Here is an 18,888-nt window from a genome sequence, read left to right on the forward strand (position 1 = left end):
GATATTAACAGGGACATATTATTGATGAATGAATGGTTATTTTGCATAGTTCTTTGTGCACAACACTTAATAAATACTACAAAATATTTAATATTGAACACAAAACACTTTTAAAAAAAGAGACCACCAAACAAAACCTTTTGTTGCTAAAAGTTTTTTTTTTTTTTTTTTAATGTTTCCATCACGTATTTATCTTCATTTGGACAACTTTTCTCCTGTGGTCAGTTTGCTCAGAAGCTTGCCTTGTATGGTGTTGTATTTGTGTTGCAGAGTGTTTAAGTCTGGTAAAGCAGGCTTCCACAAAAACTAAAAAAGCAATGTAAAATTGGGGTAAAACTATGTAGCCGTGCAGAACTTTTCTCTTGCGTTTGTTTTTAAAAAGACTTTTAGTTGGATTTAGTGAAGGTTTAGCTCAGTGATTTGCTATCTGATCTGTATGAAAAGCCCTGTCTTCTCATTAACATGCAGGATGTGTATCTGACATGTATAACGTACCCTAACACAAGCGCCCTCTAGTGGATTTATCACCTGAAATGCGCAATGTAATGTACCCCAGAGCAATGTATCCTACGTTTCGCAACAATGTAGGCTAAAGCCCTGCTTACACTGTGAGATTTCAGCCACGATTTTGTTATCCGAGACATTTTGGAAATCCTAAAAGATTCCTGAAATCCTATGCTTTTAGGCAAATCTTTGATCATTGGTTTGGTTCATGGCCCTTTAAAGCATGCAAATCAAATAATTCTAGGCTGAAATAACATAGATAAATAACTATATGTATAAATAACATAGATAAATAACTATATATATATATATATATATATATATATATATATATATATATATATATATATATATATATATATATATATATATATATATAGTTAAAGTCAGAATTATTCGCCCCCTTCAAATTTTTTTCTTCTTTTTTAAACATTTCCCAAATGATGTTTATCAGTGCAAGGAGATGTTCACAGTATGTCTGATAATATTTTTTCTTCAAGAGAGAGTCTTATTTGTTTTATTTCGGCTAGAATGAAAGCAGTTTTAATTTTTTTAAACACCATTTTAGGGACAAAATTATTAGCCTGTTTAAGCTATATTTTTTCTTGAAATTCATAACAAACCTTCGTTATACAATGACTTGCCTAGTTAACCTAATTAACCCAGTTAAGCCTTTAAATTTCACTTTAAGCTGTATAGAAGTGTCTTGAAAAATATCTAGTCTAATATTATTTACTGTCATCATGACAGATCAAATAAATCAGTTATTAGAAATGCGTTATTAAAACTAGTATGTTTAGAAATGTGTAGAAAAAAAATCAGCTCCCCGTTAAACAGAAATTGGGGGAAAAAATAAACTTCAACTTCAACTGTATATACTTTATTATATATATTATTTGATTAAATCCAACCTTTTGTGTAATATTACAATAACAGATGGTTTCGCCATATCATGCAGCGCTAAACTACTTGCCACCCATTAAGCCAGAAGATTTAAGTTTTCCCTCAAACAGAGCAACTTACACTCAGACATTTAACACTTAGTCTTTTTGGTTTGCCTCAAATTCTTAACCCAAGTATGAGCAATAATAACAGTGATTGCTTGCAAACAGCACTAAAACACAGCAGCTGAAACCGAGAGGGGAGTAAATCCAGGGAGATTTGTGAGCTAGCAGCAGGATCAGGCGGTTTTAAGTGCTCTGATGAGTGTAAAGCCCCCAGACACGGAGGAATGCTGAATCTGGAGCTCGCTGCCATAATTATGCCTCCGCCACATCTATAATAAATAGCCTGAATAATCCCTGTTTGGTGTGCGGAGGGATTTACGGCCGACTACTGACATCCGACTGTGCGAGGAGACAATGGATTCTTGAAAAATGAGAAGGACTTACAGCTTCACCAGGGATAGAGCGTCCACTTGGGCCCTGTGGTCCTGGAGGGCCCATCGGACCCGGCATTCCCATCTCTCCACGTGTGCCGACCGGACCCTGCAGGAACAAGCAGGATCAGTGTACTTGTACATGCACTTGATGAATAAAATGTAATGCAAAATACTTACAACTTGACCGGGCTCTCCTCTCTCTCCTCGTGGTCCTTTGCTTCCAGGTGCACCCTGGGAAAAAAGAAATTACAGAGGTCAATCGATATATCCAGAATATAATGTGAACATGTTTACTATGAATTCAAATGTGTGATTGATATATAAAAAGCATTACTGAAGAGCCACAAAATGACTACGTTTAACAAAGAAAATGGATTCTAGAGTAAATATGTTAACAATTAATTAAAATTTAATTTACAGTGGCATTCGAGGTACCTGCAAACCATAAATTGGGTGATTTACTTTAAATAAAAGTAATTAATTACTAATTAAATCATTAAAATGTTATTAAAACTACTTTTCTAATTATAATATCTTATAGTTAAACGTATTACTGAATTAAAATCCCTATAAATCTCAACACAATATAAAGTAAGCTCTTTAACTTGTATATTATTGTGCCAAATCTGGCCTTTAAGTTTTATTTAAAATTGTAACACTTTTTAAAATGATTTTTTTAGTTAGCAAACAATATACTCAGAAAAAAAGTTAAATATTATGTATAAATCACTAAACTTTTTAAAGCATTGACAAAGCATTTCATATATTATCACTGACCAATTTCTTTGAAAATGAGTTGAAAATACAATTATTTTGCTAAACATATTTGTATAACAAAAACACAATTATTCTGCTTCCCTGAACTGATTTAAACATTCATTCATTTTCTTGTCGGCTTAGTCCTTTTATTAATCCAGGATCGCCACAGTGGAATGTACCACCAACTTATCCAGCAAGTTTTTACGCAGCGGAGCCCTTCCAGCCGCAACCCATCTCTGGCAAACATCCACACACACACTCAAACACTACAGACAATTTAGCCTACCCAATTCACCTGTACCGCATGTTTTTGGACTGTGGGAGAAACCAGAGCACCCGGAGGAAACCCACACGAAGGCTGGGAGAACATGCAAACTCCACACAGAAACGCAAACTGAGCCGAGGTTCGAACCAGCGACCCATCAACCTTCTTGCTGTGAGGCGACAGCACTACCTACTGCACCACTGCCTTGCCGACTGATTTAAACAGAACATTTATAGTATTTAAGGGAAGTACATTATAAGTCACTGTAATTAAATTACCACACAAAATAAATTAAACTCGTCAATTTATTGGCCCAAATCTGGCCTTTAAGTTTTATATAAAAAAAAAAAATGTAATACTTTAATAATCAACATAACATTTTTTTTTCAGTTAACAAACAACATACCCTGATATTTATATATGTTTACATGTATTAAGGGTGTAGCGATACGCGTATTCAAATTAATGTTCAGTACGCATTACAAACTGAACGATTCGATTCAGACTAACATCTAAAAAGATAAAAAAGAATAAGTACAAAATATAATGTTTTCAGTGCAGCAACCCTCAACATGGGATCCCAAATGACATGGCAGACAACATGTTACCTTCCCCGCTGTCATGTTAAACAGTAGAACATCGCTGTTTTGAACTCAGAATATCCCTTTATTAAAGCATGATGCACTCATTAGCAATCTTGCTGCCTTCTGTGTCAGCCTGCTCGTGCTGGCTCCGCCCCCATTGCCCCAGCAACCCTGGACCCCAAAACAAAACAGCCAATCTCAATAACCTGTTCACATATCACCACACCCACCCACCTCCAAACACTACTCCAGTCAGGCACGCGCCACATTAGCTTGCAAAATGGCTAGTAACGTTAATGTAATCCCAGACATCCCAAGTCTCCCAATAGTTTCGGGAGTCTACCGCAAAAGCATAGAGACTCCCAGGTGGGCGTAAACGAATGATAATCTTCCGTAATTCGTGTGTCTCCCACCCGGTCCTTAAATACGTCACACACCCCTCTCCACCGCATCCCTCCCAGCTCTTCAGGTACGTTGGGCACATCTCATCCCCCCCACCCCCCCACCCAATCAGGTACATCACACGCACACGCCCTGCCGCTCTTCGGATAAATCTCGTGCACACGCCCTCACCGCTCTTCAGATACATTGCGCACACACGCCTCCACCGCTCTTCAGATCCGTCGCGCGCACACGCCCGCACCTCTCTTCAGATACGTCGCGCACCATCATCGCCACCAAGAGAGTGGTGGAAAAAAGCTGCCATCTGCTATGACAGTAAGCAATTTTAGAGGTAATATTTGAGCATATCATTTTATTCACAGTGACATCATGGAATCAATAACAGAAACTGGAACAGCATTCAGACAGGCAATTCCTACAGATTCAAACAGGGCAAAACAAATCACCAAGGCGATCGGTACATTTAAAGCTGTGCATATATATTTGCTAAATATATTTGTATAACAAAAACACAATTACTCTGCTTCTCTAGGTTGATTCATACAGAATATCAGGATTAAACTAATAAATTATACAGTAATTAACTGTTATTAAATTACCTGAAAATCAACAAAAATAATTTAATCACAAAAGCTGATAGTAGTAACTCATTACACACAATAATGATTCAATAATATTATGAACTCTATGGGCTCTTTTTACATTTCTAGGTTTCTCAGTAGCGGAAAGCGTCATGGCTGGATAAACTTGCAGTAAATTGGAGAGTACAACAAATCATTCTTTTTGCAATCCTATTTGCTGAAATAATAAAAGAAAAACTAAAAATTAAATAGAAAATAAAAAGAAAAGAAAATAAAAGAAAAATTGTGTGAGACTGACGATGGCACCCAGAGAAGAGAACAACACCAAAGCCCTAAAAACACTGCATTGGAAACACCTTGAATATCTATTATTATTGTTATTATTATTATTATTATTATTATTATTATTATTATATTATTTATTTTATCTTATTTTTTTGTAATTTTCTGCAAAGATCATATAATACATAGGTAAACGCATATATATGTTCATAAGTTTTTTTAAAATCTCAATATACGTAGCAGTCTTGTGAAAGGGTCCATAAGAAAGATTCCTCCTTTATTTGACTTACCACTGGCCCCTGTGGGCCCGGGGGTCCAGAACTGTCTGACGTGCATGTACATGCGTTGGGAAGAGCTGGACACTTGGATTCATCTCTCTGAATAACATCAAGAAAAACAACAACAACAAAACATGAGAACAAATGGCAACCATAAATTAACTGTGAACTTATAATCCCGAAGAAAAAAAAAAAATTCTTTACAGCAGGTACAGTTAATCGAAAGGAAGTCAATTACATAACCAGACTGATATCTTTAGCTGCAAATAAACCAAAAATGTAGAGGTTCTATATCATTATATTTTCCTTCAGCTTAGTCTCTTTATTTATCTGGGGTCGCCATAGCGGAATGAACCGCCAACTATTCCAGAATTAGTTTTACAGAGCAGATGCCCTTCCAGCCACAACCCAGCACTGGTAAACACCCATTTACACCCGCATCCACACACATACACTACAGCCAATTTAGCGCATTCAATTCACTTATCCGCTTGTTAAGTGTGACATCACGCGAAGCGGCTTCCGGGTCCAAGCGCTCTATTTAACTGAATGGGGAGACTCGTGAAATGGTAATAACAAACGTTTACAACGTGATTTAATACATTCGAAAATCACGATCGCAATATATATGTCCATGCCTAATATCCAATGGCCAGAAAGTGATTCGTTTTTTTATAAATTGTTAAAATTTTGGTATTTGTGATGCAGCAAGCCAAGAGATTGTTGTGTACACTATGACTTTATTTAAAATTAACTTTAATGTGTGATATGAATAAAAAGTGATCATAAACAAATGATTTCTCAACTCAAATGAGTGGACCCGAAAACAGTATTACATACGTCACCAACACGTCACCCCTTAACAAGCGGATAGCGCATGCGTTTGAACTGTGGGGTACACCCGAGCACCTTGAGGAAACCCATGCCAAAAAGGATCGAACGGTTTCACACAGAAATGCCTACTGACCCAAGCGGGGCTCGAACCAGTGAGCTTCTTGCGTTGAGGCAACAGTGCTAACCACTCAGCCACCGTGCTACCTTGTAGGATTGACTTAATAAGATGAAATAAAGTTGGGCAGTCGGTTTTGACTTAAAGAAAACCTATAATAAATATCTAATTTGATTTTACACTATTACTCATATTGAAATGCTCCATTTAAATCAGTGATTCAATTTTGTAGAGACATTAGCCACACTGAACTCTACAATTCATTCCCTTTGTGCAATATGTAGAGATGTTTTGCTTTGGACAATAACTGTTCAAATCATTTTTATAAATGTAGTTATTTATGCGATTTCTGTTATTTAACAGTTAATGTTATTTAATCGATTTCTGCCACAGAGAGTGATCCAGTGCTTGCATTACTTTCGGAAACAAAAATGATTGAAAGTAAGTTACAGTAAATAGTCTCTCTGTAATAATATTCAAATTACATGAGAAAAAACTAAACTTTTTTGGGAAATATCAATACCAAATACCATATTTGTCGAAACACCAAGCTCAATATTAGCATAGCGATTTGATTGGTTATTGTGAGATGAAACGGTGGAATATTTGAAGAGTTTAGATGCGAAAACCTCTAAATGCCGTCTGAAATTTTCTTTAAAAATGAGCAATTTTTCAGGCTCTTGTGTGTATGTTCAGTAGCATCACTTTTACAGCAAAGAATAAGTCGTTTTGCTGGTCTTTAAAGTGAAATATTTCAACATAAACAATGCAGGCTGAGAACATTTTTAATATTCGATGAAAATTTAGAGGTTTTTGCATCTAAACTCTTTATTTGTTAAGCATTCATTAATTTACTTTCAGCTTAGTCCCTTATATATCAGGGGTCGCCACAGTGGAATCAATCGCCAGCTATTCCAGCATATGTTTTCAGCTGCGGATGCCCTTTATACATTTTAATTTTTGAGCATATAGTGACCCTGTATGTTAACAAATGCTTTATTACCACAAAGCTTTACAGATTTGAGAGCACATATGCTTTAAAGAAAAGATCATTAAAGCTTTATTATTATAGCTTATAAATCAAAATGAAAGAATCAGTTTTGACTCTGGCACATCACTGGTACATCTTTTAAAAAATTGCAAAGAAATTATGTTAAATTAAACCAGATCTTTGGTTCAATTGAAGGATTTAAATTTTAATATTCTGCTAAATGTATCCAGATGTCATTGTGTAGTAGCTTTGAGCGAGATAACTCTGTAAACTTGATTGCCCCTGTAAAATGTACATACACTTTCTGACAAAAGCCAACAAATAATAACTTGACTTTTAGTGGATCATTTGGAAAAGTGGCAGAAGGTGGATTTTTCTGATGAATCATCTGTTGAACTGCATCCCAATCCTCACAAACACTGCAGAATACCTACTGGAACTCGCATGAACCAAAGATTCTTAGAGAAATCAGTCAAGTTTGGTGAAGGAGAATACATGGTTTGGGGTTGCATTCAGTATGGGGGCGTTGAGAGATCTGCAGAGTGGATGGCAACATCAACAGCTTGATGTGTCAAGGCATTTGTGCTGCCCATTATATTACAAACCACAGGAGAGGGTAAATTCTTCAGCAGGATAGCGCTCCTTCTCATACTTCAGCCTCCACATTAAAGATCCTGAAAGCAAAGAAGGTCAAGGTGCTCCAGGATTGGCCAGCCCAGTCACCAGACATGAACATTATTAAGCATGTCTGAAGTAAGATGAAGAAGGAGGCATTGAAGATGAATCCAAAGAATCTTGATGAACTCTGGGAGTCCTGCAAGAACACTTTCTTTGGCATTCCAGATGACTTTATTAATCAGTGATTTGAGTCATTGCAGAGATGTATGGATGCAGTCCTCCAAGCTCATGATGGAGTCAGACACAATTTTCATTCTGTCTCCACTGCAGCATGAATTTATATTCTATACTGGACATTATTTCTGTCAGGCCTTACTGTCCTAATTAAATCATTAAAAATCAAGACATGATCATATTTTATTCTGTAATCTAGAGACCTTTGCCTTTCATATAAGCTACTTCTCATACCAAATAATCAACTAGAAGACAAGTTATTATTTGTTGTTCCTTAAACTTGGACTTTTGTCAGGCAGTGTTTAAATCACTTGGTTAAAAGTCTGCTGAAAGCAAATGACACAGCAGGGATGCGTTGGTGAAGATTTAGGAACACTGCATTTTCTCCATATGAATGTTAAATTAAACTGATGCCCTCCGCTGGCTTTGGTGTGTGGATAGACCACACAGCTAAACACTCCTGATTAAATCCTCTTGTGTTTTGACTGTCAGAAATACCATAGGCACATTCAAAGCATTTCATAATTTGCTGATGGAGGACTAAAAGAATAATAAAGAGTTCAGACTCAGCTGGTTCCACGGTTTGCATTGAGACAGCTCAAGTTCAACTCGTTCTCACTCCAAAACCAAAAACCACAGATGAGTGACAGTGAAATACGTCCTTTAAACCCCGTCAGCTGTTGACAAACCAAAATGTCATGGAGGGGCTTACACAATGACAGATCAAAGGAAGGAAAAGCTCTAATTATAGTGAGAAGATCATGTCATGTTTCAATCTGGTCAACAGGGATGCATCAGAAACATATGGAATATTAAGAGCTCTAATGAGTTGATGTAAGGGATATGCGCGTGATAATCAAATTACTCGTCATTTGTTTTTAATTTTGATAGCCTCTGGAGCAGTCTGGGGTTACAAGCTTTGCTCAAAGCCACAGTGATCAAAGGCATGCGGGATGTAAACAGTGCGGTTCAGGGGTCACCCGTACCTGAAATTTAACCCAGCACTGATGTTTTTTCACCTTTGTCTAACCCTGTTTTAGTGTGTTTTTTTTTTAATTGGAACAAAAAGCCAGAACTAACAACTGTTAAAACATTCACTTTTGATTCTTTGTGAAATTCATTAGCCATTTCCGATTACAAAACATTTATAAATGTACTAGTTACCTTTAAAATAACTTAATGCAGAATGTAGTTTATAGGTCGTAACTTGTAAGCAATGTGAAAGTAATGTGCAGTCACATAATGACCTTCAAAGTTGTTTTAAAATGCCTTAAAATGTAGGTTTACTTCTTCTAAACAAAGTTTTTAAATACTAGTTTAAAAATTAATGTAGGGATGCACCAATATTGAGTTTTTCCTGATACTGATAACCAACAACTATTTAGATTTGAAGGCCAATAGCATATATATATGTGTGTGTGTGTGTGTGTGTGTGTGTATATATGTGTGTATATGTGTGTATATATATATATATATATATATATATATATATATATATGTGTGTGTGTGTGTGTGTGTGTGTGTGTGTGTGTGTGTGTATATATATATATAGATATAGATATGGATATGCTGATAAATATAAATATTACTTATTCAAATTTATTTAAAGTTTTATTTTTTTTTATTTTATGTTTGAACTGTGCTATATAAATAAACCTGCTTTTCCTTGATCTCTGAACTTTGATCGATTATCATTCTTTTCTATGGCCAACTTGCTTTTATATAAATAATATCTACTGCCTGACAAAAGCGATATGCAAAAAATAAAGTCACTAAACATTGTCCAAAATCAACAGATCAGTAAATTTATTTTAAAAAGTGGCAGGCACCAAGGAGATCAACCAGCAAAAATAATATGTCATTTATTGGCTTAAAATTATCAACCTAATTTTGTTGTCAGACCAATTCCAATAACATTACAAATATCGGCCGTTATACTTAATAATGGATAAAAGCTCTTCAATATTTTAAAATGATGAGCACATTATCACCGCTTCAACAAAATCATGTTTTTGTAGTTTACATAGTAACTTTAACGGTGCTGTTTTAAAACACATTAGAAAGTTTTAAAATGCCTTAAATGCAAGTTGACTTCTTCTAAACATGATGTTTAAATACTAGTTTTAATAATTAATTTATGGATGCACCAATATGGAATTTTCCGAATACTGATAACCAATATGTATTTAGATTTGTAAGGCAATATCTATAGCAGTAAAATAGTAAAAAATAAATAAATAAATAAATAAATAAATGAAAATAAGTGGCAGGCAATAAGGATGTTAAGTGGATCAACCAGCGAAAATATTACATAATTTATTGGCTTAAAGATATCGACCTAAATTTGTTATCATCAGACCGAAACCAATAACATTAAAAATTATTGGCCGATACCGATTTGACTAACAATATATCGTGCATCCCTATAACTACTGTCACCATTTTGGATTTTTTTCTTGATACCAATAATTGATAAGTATTTAGATTTGGAGGCCAATAGCCGATATATCTGCCAATAAATATAAATATTACTTATTCATTTTTTTCTGCATGATTGCAAAAAAAGCAAACATCCAGTGAACAACTGAACAACTTCAGAAAGATTTGAACAAATTTTTAACCTGTTTTTAATCATTTTAATTTTTGTAATACTTTTTGTATTTCATGGCCCTTTTATTCTTGTTAACGTGAAGCACTTTGAATTAGCATTGTGTAGGAAATGTGCTATATAAATAAACTTGTCTCTGAACTGTATTAGGATATGATCAGACGGATACCGATAAAAATGACAATTATCGGCCGATATCAATATGGCTAACGATCGTGCATCCCCACACTGTAAAAAATGCTGGGTTCCAATACTTGATTTAACTTGGGACAAAATTAAGGAATTAAGTTAACCCAATAGTTTTTACAAATTTAAGTGGATTAAACATAAAACAACTAGGCTAAAAAAACTCAAGAATTATGTTGTTTCAGCTTATTTAATATAAGTAATTTGAACAAACATGCAAACTAACTGCCAAAGGGCATAAAAGGTTTGTCATTTCTAGCTGAGCATGGTGCTGTTAAAACACCCCCCAGAGCTTATACATACAGTTGAAGTCAGAATTATTAGCCCCCTGTTTTTTTTCTTTCCCCTGGTTTCTGTTTAACGGAGAGAAATTTTTTTTCAGCACATTTCTAATCATAATAGTTTTAATAACTCATTTCTAATAATTGACTTATTTTATCTTTGCCATGATGACAGTAAATAATATTAGACTAGATATTTTTCAAGACACTTCTATACGGCTTAAAGTGACATTTAAAGGCTTAACTAGGTTAATTAGGTTAAGGTTAGGGTAATTAGGCAAGTTGTATAACAGTGGTTTGTTCTGTAGACTTTTGGAAAAAATATATAGCTTAAAGAGGCTAATAATATTATCCTTAAAATGGTTTTCAAAAAAAATAAAAACTGCTTTTATTCTAGCCGAAATAAAACAAATAAGACTTTCTCCAGAAGAAAAAATATTATTAGACATACTGTGGAAATTTCCTTGCTCTGTTAAACATCATTTGGCAAATATTTAAAAAAGAAAAACAGATTCAAAGGGGGGCTAATAATTCTGACTTCAACTGAATGTGCAATGCAAATACATTCAGCGCTACGCAAGTTGTAACTCAACAGTCCTTTAGGTCAAAACTAGGCTAAGTTGTAACTTACACACAGCTGGTGTATGATCCCTAGAGGCTTTCTTAAAGTCTTCTCTTACCATTGAAGGAAGGTCACAACATCTGTCCCTGCTGGTCCAGCCGAGACTGCACACAATGTCAAACATCTGGAGCTGAAACTGGCCAACCAGAAAGAAAGCGGATGTTACACGTGTCTTTGATAAAAGCCTGCATTTTCTAATATGGGCCTCAGATGATCTATTAAAAGGATCCAGGCTTGAAAAAGCGAGAGTGTTCAAATGCATAAATGTTTTTTTTTTTTTGTACACAAAAAGTGCAAACTCACTGTTGCTGATTCTCCTTTGGAGCCGATAGATTTGGACATTTTTCCAAGCACTTGAAATCCATCCGTCGATGTGTTTCCTGCTGGTTTAATCTCCTTCTCGGCTACCTCGTGGCAGTCCACGTTCAACTTGACGCTCTTGGAGGACACCAGGATGTGGAGCTGGAATTAAAAAAAGATTGTAAATGTTCAAGTGGACTCGGGGGTCATTTTAAAGCAAGTGGATGTGTTCATCTTAAGCAATGCAAAGCATTAAACGAGTCTCTCTTTGGCATTTTTCTATCATTGTTTTTAACTTCAGACCCTAATTAGGGATTTCTAGTAGTCTCTCGGTTCAAAGGGAGTGTTCTGGCCTGGAGCACACATAAAATCTCGCTTCCTTCACCATCAAATTCATCTTGACATGCTCGAGGCGATGCTAACACAGAGACCATTGTAAAATACTCTTACAAAAACGTTTGGAAAAGATTAACAACAGCTAATAGGAGTGCAAACAAATACATCATCTCATATTAATGCTAAAATACAAGGATGGAGGGATTATCAGACCATCAGGCGTTTTCCCTTTGATTGAAGGACAAATACACTAAACAGTTACATCTCAATATTTATATAAACTCTGTGATTTTGTACTTTTTTACCACAAACACGCTTACCGTCAGCTTTATTAGGCTGGCTTGTGTAGCAAGCCAGACTATTGTTATCCTATTTTTCTTCTGAGACTAAAAATTAAACTCTATCTCCTCCTAGAGCTTTCAAGCTATGACCACCAAACTCACACCAGACCTCCAAACGGGTCTGACTCGAGCTGCTATATCTTTTCTGACTGATCCGACTTTTGGTTTTCCGAAAAACGTCCCAGGACCGTCTGAAAAATCCCATTGACTTAACATTGGACCAAACTTTGTGACCTCATAACTCTGCATCAGACTGTCCTACAGGCTTCTAACTGAGCTCATTCAACTCAGACTGCCTAACTGCCAAAAACTGATGAGCTTTTTACTTTCTAGCCACACCCCTAACAACCAGATACGGCACCCTAGCAACGGTCCCATAGACTGCCATTATAGAGGTTCAGATTGATATCGTCATGCTGCAGTGTGATAGAGACATGGGTGTTGCTTTTAACTGTTCCTACTGGCAAGAAGCTTTGATACATCATCAGTCTAAGCTGTCAATATGCTAGCACACCATCCATCCATCCCTCCATCTATCTATCTATCTATCTATCTATCTATCTATCTATCTATCTATCTATCTATCTATCTATCTATCTATCTATCTATCTATCTATCTATCTATCTATCTATCTATCTATCTATCTATCTATCTATCTATCTATCTATCTATCTATCTATCTATCTAGCTATCTTTTCATACTTTTTAAAACTGTTTAAACTAAATAAACTATTACCATCAAGCTTTCACAAGCCAGCCTCAAAATTTGTTCTCAAACTTTAAGAATCTAGTTGTGAAAGGCAGTTTTTTTGTCTTATCATCCAACTATTAAAAAACTGAAGATGTTTTTAAAATTTGACCCTGAATCACAAAAGACATACCGGCCACTTTATTAGGTACACCCGTCCAACTGCTCATTAATGCAATTTTCTAATCAGCAAAGGGGATTTAAGTGACTATGAACGTGGCATGGTTGTTGGTGCCAAACGGGCTGGTCTGAGTGTTTCAGAAACTGCTGATCTACTGGGATACAAGCACAAAACGTCCAACCTTGAGGCGGATGGGCTACAGCAGCTGAAGACCACACCGGGTGCCACGCCCTTTAGCTAAGAACAGGAAACTGAGGCTACAGTTTGCACAGGCTCATTAAAACATGGACAATAGAAGATTGGAAAAACATTGCCTAGTCTGATGAGTCTCGATTTCTGCGGCGAAATTGGCATCAACACCATGAAAGCATGGATTCATCCTGCCTTGTGTCAACGGTTCAGGTTGCTGGTGTCACTTTGGGCCCATTAGTACCAACTGAGCATCGTGTCAGCGCCACAGCCTACCTGAGTATTGTTGCTGACCATGTCCATCCCTTTATTACCACAGTGTACTCATTTTCTGATAGCTACTTGCAACAGGATAACACACCATGTCATAAAGTGTAAATCATCTCAGACTGGTTTCTTGAACATGACAATGAGTTCATTGTACTTAAATGGCCCCACAGTCACCAGAGCTCAATCCAATAGAGCACCTTTGGGATGTGGTGGAACGGGAGATTTGCATAATGGATGTGCAGCAGACAATTCTGCAGCAACTGTGTGATGCTATCATGTCAATATGGAGCAAAATCTCTGAGGAACATTTCCAGTACCTTGTTGAATCTATGCCATAAAGGATTAAAGCAGTTCTGTTGGGTTAAATTGCAGACCGTCTGTGTGTTTCCTCAGTAAGCTGGAGCTCCAGGAAGGCAACAAAAACTGAGATGTGAATTCAATAGTTTATTGCTCTCTTCTGAAGAATACTGGGGTATTCCCAGCATTTATACATCATACTCAGGGTTACATGGGCTGTGAATACGTGCAAATATTTAGCTCAGTTAAGCAGAACAATTTTATCCAGTGCTCAAAAATGTCAAGGCGCAACGTCAAGGCGCCTAGTACAGGGACAACTTACAATAAGATAAGACACAGTTACAAAACAGAATATTTGGAGAATGAGTACATGGATATTTCTTTCAAGTTCTAAAGACAATAGCCTAGATAGATTTAGCCAAAAATTCATTGTATGGATCAAAATTAGGTAAAGATATTTACCATCTAAGATCTTCCATAAAGACATTTTGTAAATTTATTATCAAAACGATGAGTAACATGATGGCTAAGAATGTAATTTGGACTACTTTAAAGGTGATTTTCTCAACATTTAGATTTTCCTGAAGCCTCAGATTCCAGATCTTTAAACAGTTGTAAATATTATCCAACCCTAACAACCCAAACATCAATGGAAAACCTATTTATTCAGCTTTTAGGTAATGTATACATCTCAATTTACAAAATTTGACATGTATGGCCCATGGTCACAAATACAAAAGACATCTGTTTCAAATATAAAACTATGAACTTTAGTATTTCTATTTTACTCCACTTTTTAATCAAATGAATGCAGGCTTTGATAAGCATTACATCAACACTTTTCATAATTTGTCACAAAGTTGGACCTTCTCGACTTTAGGCCATTAAATGAAAAGCCTTCTGCTAAACAAAACGGCGCTCTTACACCAAAACCCAACAACAACAATCAAAAATCCCACTGCATGATCACCTGACAGTCACGAGCTGCACTTAATACTTAAAAGTACTCATAAGTTTTGAACTACTGGGCTTAAAACTGTAGATCTGGAATCATTTAACTCCATCATGCCAATTGTGTTGCTCAGGCTGCATGTGAAGCGTTTTGCCTTGTAATTGCTGGTTGGCTCTATTCGTATTGAACGTTCATTCATAATCAATGTACACTGATATTCCCAGTTCACCACAGCGCATGATGAAGTCGTTCCTCCATATGCCTTGGACCGTCGGGCGGCCAAGTCTTAAACACCAGTCGAAAGCTGCAGTGTAATTACATTTCTAGCTATTAGAGGAGTTCAGAGCAGTGGGTTGAGAATTTGGCTTGGAAATTTTGCGGTTGCTACTGTAGATAGTAAGGATGCGCTCGTGATTTGACCACAGCAGATCACTGGTGAGTATCAGTAAACATGCTGAGATGTTTACCTTACCGTTGAGCTAAACAAAGTGAAAAAGACTCGATATTCATTGGAACGATGAAGGATTGTTATGGAGCCAGACCTCCATCTTTCTTTGAGGCCCTAAGCTGGTTTTCTTTCGTGCCTCTTTGCAAACTTCCTATCTAATCTAGTCAATATCAAACCAAACATGACATCTCCAGACAACTTGAGCAATGTGGTACGTATTATCTAAAGCTGTTCCTGTGGCACACGATTGTTTTCTGTTTAGCCTGGAGGTCTTCTGGTCTCAATTATTTATATTTCGTACAGAATAGCATGCGGCCTTTTTCATAATGTATAATGTAAACTGAAATGACATAAGCACTTTGCATATGAAAAAAGGGATACCATTACACACTAATGTAATTTTTATGTCTATGTCTTGAAGTCAATCTGTTTGGTGCGATTTTAATAGACTGGAATCACAGGACTGATTATTCTACTTACAGTCAATGTACAGTCAGAATTAGTAGATATCCTGTAATTTGTTTGTTCTTTTTAAATTATTTCCCAAACGATGTTTAACAGAGCAAGGAAATTTTCACAGTATGTCTGATAATATTTTTTCTTCTGGAGAAAGTCTTATTTGTTTTATTTCGGCTAGAATAAAAGCAGTTTTTTAATTTAAAAAAAAAAAAACATTTTAAGCTCAATATGTCACTTTAAGCTACTAGTATCATGAAAAATATCTAGTCAATATTGTTAACTGTCATTATGGCAAAGATAAAATAAATCAGTTATTAGAAATGAGTTAAAACTATTATGTTTAGAAATGTGCTAAAAAAATCTTCTCTCCGTTAAACAGAAATTGGGGAAAAGATATACAGTGGGGGCTAATAATTCTGGAGGGCTAATAATTCTGACTTCAACTGTAGACAAGAATAAACAAATGTATAAAATAGTGACTGCAGTAAAAGTACAGCACATAAAATATATTCAAGTACACACTCCTGAAAAAAAAAAACTGCTCATTTGCACTGCATACTCTGTATTGTATTTGCATAGCATTCTAAACCTGATATTTCTGCACAACCTCTGTTGTTTATAATCCGCTGCACCGCTATTCCATTTAAAGCATTGTCAGAACCGATTATAACGGTTTGAGTTTGTTTGTTTTGTTTTGTTTGATCACTGGCAGCTGTCCTCCAGCGTCTGCTTTATTGGCCACCTGTGGCCATTCAGAGGGAAGCACGATCTTTTAAACAGACCACTTCTCTATTTCAACTCAATCTGCCACACGTCTGGACAGATCTTTCAAAGACAGAGCTGTCCTCCGTTTCAGCCAAACCCACAGAGGATAGATATATGGAGAAATCTTATGTTTCAGCATTTCTCCTGCATTTAGTGCCTATTGTATTGCAGTTTTTTTTTTTTTTTTTTTTAGAAATGAACCTTCTGTCTTTATTGACCTCTGTTTCCATTACAAAAGACCATTTTGATTTATTTTAATAATAATTTTTGCCTTTCTGTGACTCACTATGTTTGCAAACAAGTAAAGAGATCCCTCACTCCTTATTTCTTTCTTTCTTTTTTTCTTCCCTTTAGTTTTGTGTGAGTATGTGTTTTGGTTTGGTTCATTTACAAATTGACATCATGCACAATTATTGAATATTCATATGAATTTCATGGGGCGAAGCGGTGGCGCTGTAGGTAGTGCTGTCGCCTCACGGCAAGAAGATCGCTGGTTTGAGCCTCGGCTCAGTTGGTGTTTCTGTGTGGAGTTTGCATGTTCTCCTTGCGTTCGCGTGGGTTTCCTCCAGGTGCTCCGGTTTCCCACACAGTCCAAAGATGTGGTACAGGTGAATTGGGTAGGCTAAATTGTCCGTAGTGTAAGAGTGTGTGTGTGGATGTTTCCCAGAGATGGGTTGCAGCTGGATGGGCATCCACTGCGTAAAAACTTGCTGGATAAGTTGGCGGTTCATTCCGCTGTGGCGACCCCGGATTAATAAAGCGGACTAAGCCGACAAGAAAATTAATGAATGAATATAAATTTCATAGCTTTTCCTTCGGCTTAGTCTCTGTTTCAGAAGTCACTACTGCGGAATGAACCAACAGCTAATTTTGCCATATAGTTTACACAATGGATGCCCTTCCAGCTGCAACCAAGTACTGGAAAACACCCATAAACTCTCTCATTCCCACATTTATACACTACGGCCAATTCAGTTCATCCAATTCACCTATAGCGCATGCAGTGATCAGACAAAAACATCAGCTTTGAGTATCTGATGACAGAGGTTCATCTTGGGGTGATTTATTTCTATACGAGTTACAGTGTTGCTGTTTAAAGTCCTATTACTCTCATCACATACAGAGCCAACCGAAAAAATCCTTTTGCTGAAGCGAGAAAGTCTAAATCATGTTTATTTATCAAGAGCAAAAAGCCATCTGCTCGAGTAGACGACATGCCAGCACCATGCAAAAACACATTTAATTGCTAAAAAATTCAGACATGACTTCCTTCCAAAAAGACGAGATCTAAAGCATGAACCATTCGTCAGGCTCAAAGATGATCGCTTTTGCCACTCCATTGGCTTTCATTAGAAAATGTCATATGATGCAGCAGCACATGGCTCGTGCACCCTTGCAGCTTTACTGAAGGCAGACCTACGCAGAGAAATTATATTGGGGGAAAATATCCTTTATGTATTAAATAATCTGGCAGTCATATCTGTTTTGGCCAATTCAGTAAATTAAACACTTTACAAATGAAAAGTTCTTCATCTCTTTGGGATTTTACAACTTGATAGAATCAAAACAAAAGATCTATTCATATACAGCTGAAGTCAGAATTTTAGCCCTCCTGTATATTTTTCCACTAATGTCCGTTTAACAGAAAACACATTTCTGAACATAACGGGCCCTATCATACACCCGGCGAAATGTGGCGCAAGGCGCGGCGCAATAGTCTTTTGCTAGTTTCAGCTTGGCGCAAGAGTGGTTTTGAGGCGTTGCGCTACGCTGTTTAAATAGCAAATGCATTAGCGCTCATATGTGCGCTCATAGGCGTTCTGGTCTAAAAAGGAAGGTGTTCTGAGGCGGACCGCTGGCGCGTTGCTATTTTGAGAATTTATAATAGATTTTTCATTAGACCAAAACAAACCCGGTCTAAACTCCGGCGCAGAGTTGCGCCTGGCTTACACACTGCTTAATATGCACAAGAGAGCAATAGGCAAATATCTTTACATATGAAAAAAATTAAATATTAAGGATATATATATAGGATATAATAAGAATAGATATAGAATATAAATATAAAGGATTAAAATATTACAAAACATATTATTTTTTAGCCTACATAAATATGAAAAAGCACTGCTTTTAGGT

At 36.3% G+C, this 18,888-nt stretch overlaps 1 protein-coding gene across 14 annotated transcripts in view; it reads right to left on the minus strand.

The window, feature by feature from the left end:
* The window catches only part of col12a1b (collagen, type XII, alpha 1b), a 243,441-nt gene that overhangs the window by 32,897 nt on the left and 191,656 nt on the right, over window positions 1-18,888 (minus strand). For all 14 annotated transcript variants that reach the window (XM_087298610.1, XM_087298613.1, XM_087298609.1 and 11 more), the window contains 5 exons: window positions 11,829-11,987; window positions 11,584-11,661; window positions 5,049-5,135; window positions 2,063-2,116; window positions 1,896-1,991 (listed from right to left, as the gene is read on the minus strand). In XM_087298610.1, coding sequence (XP_087154736.1) covers window positions 1,896-1,991; window positions 2,063-2,116; window positions 5,049-5,135; window positions 11,584-11,661; window positions 11,829-11,987 — 474 coding nt within the window. The remainder of the gene's footprint in view (window positions 1-1,895; window positions 1,992-2,062; window positions 2,117-5,048; window positions 5,136-11,583; window positions 11,662-11,828; window positions 11,988-18,888) is intronic.

Source organism: Danio rerio, chromosome 20 (genome assembly GCF_052040795.2).
Source record: "Danio rerio strain M-AB ecotype USA chromosome 20, GRCz13ab, whole genome shotgun sequence".
Lineage (NCBI taxonomy): Eukaryota > Metazoa > Chordata > Actinopteri > Cypriniformes > Danionidae > Danio > Danio rerio.